The sequence below is a fragment of the Uloborus diversus genome, chromosome 6 (genome assembly GCF_026930045.1).
Source record: "Uloborus diversus isolate 005 chromosome 6, Udiv.v.3.1, whole genome shotgun sequence".
NCBI lineage: Eukaryota > Metazoa > Arthropoda > Arachnida > Araneae > Uloboridae > Uloborus > Uloborus diversus.
In genome coordinates this window covers 44,849,845-44,859,732 of record NC_072736.1, presented here as the reverse complement: position 1 = coordinate 44,859,732, position 9,888 = coordinate 44,849,845, and the positions used below count along the sequence as shown (strand labels likewise).

Genomic DNA, 9,888 nt, shown 5'->3' with positions numbered 1-9,888 from the left:
TTCCACGTTATGATAATTTCGTAATTTATGATAGTTTTTTTCTTAAAATTAGAATAAAAAAAGAACCACATCGAATTTTCGAAAAATCGCTTCGAGGTGCACACCCCCATGCTACATACTAACTTTGTGCCAAATTTCATGAAAATCGGCCGAACGGTTTAGGCGCTATGCGCGTCACAGACATTCAGACATCCTTCGGACAGAGAGACTTTCTGCTTTATTATTAGTAAAGATTATCGCACAACTGATGTCAAATCCAAAGAAGGGTTTTTCAGTTCCATTGCTGTCCCCCCCCCCCACCTAATTTGCAAAAATAAAAAAGGTGTTTCATTGGCAATCAGTACGGAGAGTCACAGTACAGTAATGACTGAAAGTGAAGTTCGAAGTCCTGATTCTTTCTCTGAAGTTTCTTTTATATCTTCGAAAACAAGGGGATATTGTTCGAAATGTCTCACTCGACACTTGAAGAAAAAAAAAAAAAAATTCTCCGCCGAGAGTAGAGAAATAGAAAAATAAATTGTTTCGCGAGAATTTGGTTCACTCATGACGTCACGACTGAGATCGCTTTTCCATCTACTCTCTCCCTCCCACTTTCCGTGCTCTCAGAATAGCTTCCCGTGTTAGGGATCTTTTAGGGGAAAATCTCTGCATCTGAGAGAGGGTGTATAAATAAAGCACTTTATTTCCTTCGCAAAAATGTTTTGAATTGAGTCAGTGTATTCATTGTGCAATTTTGAAAAAAAGAGTTTTACGTACTTGTTATACAATCAACAGTATAAAAGAAAAGTGAACAGTAGCTTGGGCTGTTGTCACAGCGTTCAGAAAGTTTTTGGCCATCGAACTCAGGGGTACCCATACCCCCAAGTCCAATGGCGCAAATCCCCCCCCCCCCCCCCAATTTTCCCCAACTATCTTACATTTTATTATTGTTTAACTCTCCTTTTTAAATTTATTATTTTTTCTTAATATTCTTTATTTAATTTATTTTTTTAAACATTTTTTATTTATTTATTTTCAACTATTATTATTATTTTATTGGAAAAGTTTTGTGCTACGCCAAAGACATACACACACAAACTGAATAAATAAAAGAAATAAAATATAAACAGAATAAAATAAAACATATAATTTATGTTTAAAATAAATCAATAAATGAATTTAAACAAATAAAGTTAAAAAATCTTTAAAAAATCCCCCCCCCAAAAAAAAAATTATAATGGCTTAATTTGCGCCATAATTATCCCTTGTGGACACCCCTGATCCCACTGCTGGGAAAAAAAAACTTTATGACACCATTTTTTAAGTAATGGTTGCGTGTGGCCCACGCCTTAATTTGTTGCCCACGGGAGCTTAGCTCCAGCACATGTGAGTCTTTACAGGTAGAACAGAATTTTAGCAATTACGTATAAAATCAAGTTTGGGGGGCTCCTACGCAGAGATGCTCCTATGGAAGGTCACTGTGATATTCCAAAAATTTACTTATTCAGCAAATTTTGTCTGACGAGTAGGCAAATTTGGAGACAGCATTGCAAAATTTCAATTTTCGGAAGAAATTTTAATGATGCAATGCTCGTATTTTATCATTCGGTAAAATTCGTAGCTGCATTACACAAATTGAAAATTTGGCCGCTCTTAAAAGTTTTAGTTCGTTGCACCCCTTCTTAGAAATCCCATGCCTAGCAATAAGACAACCATCCCCCCCCCCTTCCTAGTTAGAGCATTTAAGTTTTTACTTCATGATTTGTTGCTTTTTGAAAAAGAAGAAACTTAAGACACATGCGTAAAAGATCTTTTATACACTTTTGGTTGTTCCGAAGAAAATAGAAACAAAGATCCGCAAGAGCCAGCCCACTGGCATTTCATAATAAATACCATCATGTAATAAAATACGCGGAACAAACAACAGATGCTTTTAAAACACTTTTGCAAAAAGAAAAAAAAAAAAAAAAAAACTAACTGATGGTAGGGTAGAGGAAAAGATGTAAATATGGGCAGCCTCTTTTGTTTTTTATTTAAAGTTACTTTTAATTCGAAAAATTCTAGATTTTTCTTTCATTAACAACTACGGCAAGTATATTAGGTGTGAGAAGGCGGAACAGTGATTAGTATCAAAGATTTCATTTAAAAAACAGTGATTTATAAAAAACGTTAATAACAGCACCAGAAAAATGGGGTGTAAATATGGGCACCCTTCAAAAAAGTCACCAAAAATAGTTCAAAAACAGGATAAAACTATACAAAATGGTGGAGAATTTATTTATTACATGGGAAAAAAATATTTACAGGGATCGCAAACATAACTGGCGCTTTTAGCCCCATACAATCTAGGTGTGCCCACAGTAAGCAGAATTAGATTGTATCGACTGTGGGTTATACATTTCCCTCAAACCACTTAAAGAGTGGCTTCAAGGAACTTTCCATCCCGAAAGATGCAAGCCGCATTTGATTTATTTTTTAAAAGATGTGGTATAGTTATGGACACTCTTTAAATGGGGCTCATATTTACGACAACTACACCTAAGAAAGATGGCCACCCTCAATGTAACGTTAAAACGTGCCTGACAGAAGGTGTGCTTCAAAAGGTAGCTTAAAATCTCCTCTTTCCAGATGTCATTGTGAAATTGTTTTTAACTAAAGATAAGAACATGAAAGAAAGCAATTTCACATACCTCTAAAAAGTTGGCAATCTAAAACAACACCAATTTGCACAATAATTCAAGCTGCATCCACACTACTTGAAAGAATGTTTCTAACTGCTCTCTGCCATCTAATGTTATCAAATGGCATCATATGCAGTTCTCACCGCCAGTATTCGGTACTCCTCTTAGCCACGAGGGAGGGGTGCCCACATTTACACATGTGCCCATTTTTACACTTTTTCCTCTATTTCATTTAATATTAAACCGTTTTTCATTCTAAGCGCTAGCTGATGCCAAACGTGCGATATAGAGTTCACTTTTCCTGTGCGCAAGACACCCATATGATTTGAGAAGCCCCTTATATGAGACTGAAAACTGCATTAATATTTAGAAAGTGGTTATTTACTTCGTGGGACCCCAAGCTGGCCACACCGCCACCAGCTAGCGTTCCAATTATAACGTTGCAAATTACAGACTTTTGGTGGCCAGATTACTTCAGCCTGGCATTTACAAGAGTTATCTTAAAACCAATTAGAAATAGGCCACGTTTCGTTTTTGTAAAATGACGCGACTTCCGTTTGCGGTTATTTACTGGATGACTACCGAATGAGGTTTTGAACTTAGCTAATTCAACTCGAATGGACTTCTTGTTACGCAGATAGGCACCATTGCCTGTTTTCATCCTGATTGGCGACTAAATTACTCAACTCTGAATTAATTTTAATAATGCCCATTAATTTTATTTTTTTATATTACAATATTTATTTTTGTTTATTTATTAATTAAAAAAGCGTTGCACACTATAGAATAAAATCCAATTACGGGGCCAAATAACATAAAAAAAATTGCAATTAAAACAAATCATACGCTTAGAATATTAACCTTAATTTAGAATATAGACCTAAAATTATGCAATGACACGTTGAAAATGTCTAAATCGCGACAATAAATGATAAAAAGTTTGTAAAATTTAAAAAGACAAAAGTTATCATCATTGTTGAATTTGGTAAAAATATTTTTAAAACATGAATGACTCCCGAGAGTCCTTTTTTCACAGCAAATTGGGTAGAATTTACAATATCAGCAGTCAATTAAATTATTAAGGACCTTTCGAAAAAAAAAGACACAAAGGTTCACGGAGTGATTTAAGACTGGGAACCTAATAACTATTCCAACAAAACTATTCCTGTCAATAAAAGAGTAGCGTCAGGGATAGTACGAATGCTTATAAGGAGTTTTAAATCATCAATGAACAAAAGGTAGTCAAATTAGTGAAAATTATTAGATATATCGTTAATGAATAAAATAAAGAGCGACGGTCCTAAATTAGAGCACGGTAGAAGTACTAGTAAAACTGTCCGAAATAGCGCCATCGAAATAAACATATAGCTTACGACAGCTTAAATACGAAAAAAAAAAGTTACTAAGATTAATGTAAAAGCCAATGTATTGCACTAGTTCAATTTCCTCAAAAGGATACCGAAGTCAACCGCATCAATCACTTTTGCAAAATTAGTGTAAATACTAACACCAAGTCGACCATCGTCTTCAAATGAAGAAATAATTTCATTAGTTAAGCAAAGCAAATTGGTACTCTTAGAACGTTTAAGGAAAAAACCATGCTGTGCAAGTGAATCTTTTTTTTTTATGCAAGAGCTTTTTATTTATAATAGTTTCAAAATTTTCGAAGAAGGGGTCAAAACTACAATTGGGCGATGATTTCTGCATTCGTTTTTATTCTCTATTTAAAAATCAGGAATAATTTTTGTATGCTTCTAAGCATCAGTAAATGTGTCCGATTTTAAAGAAAGGTTAAACAAAATAAGAAAGTGATATACAGTCGACTCCCGCTACAACGCGATTCGACTTACGCGAAATTGCTATAACGCGATTTTTTCCCCCCAGTAAAGAATTTTTGACTTAACGCGAATTAATCGCCAGCAACACGAAATTTTCGGAAGGGAATCGTGGTGTGTAGGTATCGACTTTGTTATTGGTTAATAAAAATATTTTTTTCCGCAAATGAACCTTCATTCCATTAGCATCGCTGACAGCTAAGGTTCCCACAGCGTACTAGTCTGAACATCGCTTTATTAGTGCATACAAATAACTACTCAATTTCCATTTGTTATTTTCATTCTAAATGCGAAAGTTGATGAAATGTAATGATACCTATAAGACCGCTGTTTTACTTAAAGTAAGGTAACATGACAATTAGGTATGAGTGACTCTTCCATATGCACAATTAAAATTCAAGAAAAGGAAATCCGTAAATGTTCGCCGAGTACTGTCTACGCAAAATGCAAAAATGATGAAAATAGAAGCTACTCTTGTATTGTAAATTAAAAAAACCTGCAAGAGGGGTGTTGCCATAGATGGAAACGTTATAAAAGAATTAGCGATGCAGTTGTATGTAAAATATATATTTGAATAACGGTTTGATCACGCAGCATAAATCATCATCATCTTCATTTAATTAAGGCACGAATATCATTACTGGATCTACTCTACAGTACAATATAGTGTATTATTTTATTAGTATAATGTACGTGTCGTACTAGTTTATTTTATGTCCCTCTTTCCCATTGATCATTGATTTTACATAGTAACAATATTTTATGTCGAATAAAAGAGCCTTTTAAAAAAAATACAAATAAAAATTCCGTTCTTGATGTAAGAAATTCTAATGTATAGTTAAGGAATGGTTTAATACAGTTTGAGGTGGTGTTTAAAAGTGTGTTAAATAATTGGGTATATTTGTAAAAGTTTTTACGCATACCTTTTTCCACAACGCGAAATTTCGACTTACGCGAGGGGTCTTGGAACGCATCCCTCGCGTAAGTCGGGACTCGACTGTGTTAGACCATCAGCACAACCTTTAACGACGACTGAAGGCACATTATCAACCCCAACAGTTGAAGAGGACTTTAAAGCGTTAATGGAAAAGATCATATCATCATAAGTAATACTATCAATTTTAATTAGCTCACAAACATTGTTGTCATAAAGACTAAAACTTCTGTCATTACTAGTACTAGCTCGATAAGCAGAATTAAAATAGTTGGCGAATGCCCAAGCAATATCTCGATCGTTATCATAGCACATATTGTTGTAAAACATTTTGTAAGGCGGGTAGTAGTTTTTATTAAAGAAGGACCAAAACTTCTTTGGATCAGAAATAAGATTACTTTCGGTAATGCGAAAATATTTACTGTAATCATCATTAATACTGTTTTTAAGACGAGATTTCGGAATCTGCTAAGCATATTGGTATCGTCACTTCTTAAAAGCCAATTTGCCAACTTTATTTTTACGCTTTATCAACCTTTTGGTTTCAGTTGGGTACCAGAAATGAAATATCCTGTTATTAGTTTTAATGTAAATAGTTTGATTAAAAGCATTGAATAAAATATTATAAAAGCCACAGACTGCCGGATTAACATCTTTAAAACGTTTAAAAAGTTCTAGTCAATCTCAGAAAGCATACAAAACATTTTTTAAAAAATCAGTTCTCAAAATTATAGCTAGCACTTTTAGCACAGCGTTTTCTATAGTGAGCTAACATTAAATTAACAGCAACTACAAGAGCAGGATGATACAGATCTTCCGAACGAAGAGGATTAACACAATGCATAACAGAAATATCACAATACTGAATCAGTGGTGGATACAAGGGGAGGGTCATGGGGATCATGACTCCCCCCCCCTAAACCGTCGACAATAGTATCTGACCAGATTGCGTTCAAACATTGTGTGAATAAAATGTAAATGATTTCGGTTGTTTTTTCAATTCATTAATTATTTTTGAAGGTAAATTTTCGAAATTTCTTCTTTCATTGTTTATGAAATTAATTTGCAACGTTCGTGCCGATTAGGAGCACTCTTCCCGGGCGATTTCGTGCTTTTTATTGACACTCGAGCATTTTAAGAAATTTTTCGTGCCCGAAACCGTAGGTTCGTCCGGGGGGGGGGGATTCTTTAGCACGACCCCCTCCCCTGAAAATGGTACTCTGTATCCGCCCCTGTACTGAATATTGGATAAAAATTAAGTTATATTATAATTGAGAACTGTATTGAATTGTTAAGGTCATACAGATTCAAAAAAAAAAAAAAAAAAAAAAGAATAAATTTCTTACAGAAGAATTAATGTAATGAACATTATCAACATCATCGATATATGCAGGTTAAAATCATCACAGATAAATATATTAGCGTAAGAACTAAAATTATCAAAACAGTTAAAACATTGGAGATATTTTTCATTATTAATCAGTTTATTTTCAGTACAAAAGTGTTTTATTTGTTATCTTAAAATAATTACTCTCCTGTCAAACGGGACGTATTTATTTATTTGTAAGCTAAACAGCTATTCAGAGTCACAACTGACTACAACTGTATTTATGTCGAGGACTGCATACTAAGTGCCTTGCCTCCATTATTTTATATACCGATAGATGGCAGCACCATCACCGGATCGAACAGTTTATGAGGATTTAGAACTAGTCCAGGAGCTAATAGCTACCTGGTGCTAACACCCCCAGAGGTATCGTTTCACTTGGAGGACATTGAGACCACGAGCATATTTAACGTCGCCCAGTCCCCTTTAATGACGACGGTGGGTCTTCGACCATCGAGGTTCGAACGTAGGACCCTCCGGCCCCGAATCCGACACTCTACCGATCGGGCTACCACGGCCCCAGCTAAACAGCTTCACATACATAGAGGGCTGTGTGCTAAGCGCCTTGCCTCTGGACACACACAGGAAGGATTTACAACGCAGGAGAAGGAAATATCACCCAGGGCACCGGCGGAAATCGAGCCCACGACCTCCGGCTTAGAAGACGAAGCTTCTTCCACAGAACCACGGAGGCCCCAAATGTGACGTAAGATGTCTTAATTAATATAGGACAAGAACGGGGCTCATCTTGCTCTAGGGTGCAACTTCCATCCTTTCCTTAGCGAAATATTTCTTTTTTTTTATGTTTAATAAAGGTCTTAAAAACAGTGTTGTGGTTAATTGCCCCCCCCCCCCTTGCCTCCGCAGTTTTAATGAAGCTCTGAAAAAAAAACCAATAATTTTTCAGGAGTCTACTTCGCTGAGCGGTCAGAAGTACTAGCTCCGGCAGCTTCTTGCGCACAGTAAAGATTTCCGTGGGTTCGATTACTGCCTTAGCTCTTAGTGATATTTCATTCTCTTTGTGAGGAAAATTTCGTTTTTACTTGTGCTTTGCTGTGTAGTATTCACTGAGGAACACGTAATAATACATATTTTTTTTTTCTTTTCAAAACGCTAACCCTTTTGGAAAATATATTTTTACTCCTTCGCCACCAGCTTGATAGATACTTAGTTCTCATGAAAAGGAAACAAAAGGAAAGTGTTTAAGCGATCGACAAACATGGAGCAAGTGATCTGACCACACGATAACGATATTCTAACAAACAAGAGCGCGCCAAAACGTCGCAGCTGCGAGATGGGGAAAATTACTACCGGAACGTAGGGAAAAATGTCACTTCCGTCGAGATAGTGGGAGGAGGTCAGGGAAGAAAAAAGTGCGGCACCGCACACTTTTAGAAGCAGTCAAAACGGATATTCCTCACCGGCAAACGAAGGAGAAAAGAAGACCTCAGCAGATCCCGGAGGCTTCTCAACTTGCGATTGAATATCGAACTTGCAAGTGGGGCTTCAGTTTTTATCAATCGTCTGCGATATGTCGGCCCAAACATTGACAGTGAAATTATCGAGGGGAGACCCAACGACCTCCTGGGGTTTCCGATTGCAAGGGGGCAAGGATTTTAGCGCCCCATTATCGGTGCAAAGGGTAAGTCGAATTCGATGTTAATTTATTCAATAAATATCATTTTGAATTTTTTTTACTGATGCATAAAATAAATCAGCATGCCAGTGAATGACAAAGAAAACTACTAGATTACTTTGCGTCATGATTTAAAAATTGCAAGTATACTTCTTATAGTTTTGAAGTTGAGTTTATTCTGTTATTTAATACGATCAAAACATGAATTAAAGAAATTTAGCGACCATTGAAAATTATATTTTGACTTTTTCGAAATCGAGATGGGAGAAAAAAAATCTTCAAAAGTTTATTTTTGCGTAGCGAAGGTACTTAGTGTTAAAAATAGAACCCAATGATTCATCTAGCAGAAATGTGATACGATCATGTTGACATAGAACAGCACTGTGATCTCTTTTCATTTCAAGTTTGGCATGAGATATTTTGGGAAAGCAATTATACAACAAAACTTTGTCCATCATAATAATGGACCATTAAAAAAAATTATACATAGTACAGAAAAAAACTTGATCGCGTTAATTGTTTTTGGAAAAAGAATTGAATAAAATGTATACTGTTGCAATTTCTTTATTTAAATATGTGGAGATTGTTTGCAGTTGAAAATTGCGTTTCGTTAATTAAATAGAAAGTTTTTATTTGAATGTTATTGTTAAGTTTTTTTATTGTGTTGGCTGTTGGAATTGGTTTTATCGCATTAACATTGCACGATTCTTTTCTTTTTATTTGCTAATTTATTTTGTCTTTTTAAGTTTAGAATTAAGATTCGCGTTACATTACCATATGGTTGGAAGTTGGAACAATGAGTGTCCACGGGGGGGGGGGATTAAGGCATAAAATTGGGCGCCATCAAAATGGGGGGGGGGATTTTGCATTTTTTGAAAATATATTTATTTAAATTTATTTATTGTTTTTTTTTTAAATTTAAATTGTTTATTTCATTTTGATCTGTTTATATTTTATTTCATTCATTTATATAGTTTATGTGTCTGTGTACGTGGTATGTCATTAACGTTGCATAGAACTTTTCTAATAAAATAATAATAATAATTAAAAGTAAATAAATAAATAAATATAATTTTTAAAAATAAATAAAATAAAAAAAGAGAGAGCTAAATAATAAAAATATATAAAAGGGAAAGAGGGTTGAGAAAAGTTTTGGCGGGGGGGGGAGGGGGTATTATCATTTCCTTCATATTCGTTATATAGAATGGAATAACTATTTTTAAAGTGAAGTGAGAATCTAATATTTCCGTGTTTACTGCTCCACTTTTTTTTCTCTTGTACTTAAGCTGTAATTCAGGGGTTCCCAACCTGTGGGTTGCGACCCCAAGGGGATCGCGAAGCATTTCTTCGGGGCGCGCGACATTATCCTCATCATATCAGTGCATAATTGAAATATTGAAATACATGGGGGGAAAGTAGCATCATTTTTGAGTAGC

General features: G+C 35.1%; 1 protein-coding gene across 2 annotated transcripts in view; it reads left to right on the top strand.

Annotated features, from left to right (window-relative positions):
- Positions 1-8,200: 8,200 nt before the first annotated feature.
- Positions 8,201-9,888, top strand: part of LOC129225227 (PDZ and LIM domain protein Zasp-like) — a 123,403-nt gene continuing 121,715 nt past the window's right edge. The window contains exon 1 of one of the 2 annotated variants that reach the window (XM_054859800.1): positions 8,201-8,458. In XM_054859800.1, coding sequence (XP_054715775.1) covers positions 8,348-8,458 — 111 coding nt within the window. In that variant the 5' untranslated portion in view covers positions 8,201-8,347. The remainder of the gene's footprint in view (positions 8,459-9,888) is intronic. The other variant, XM_054859802.1, reaches the window with a different exon arrangement.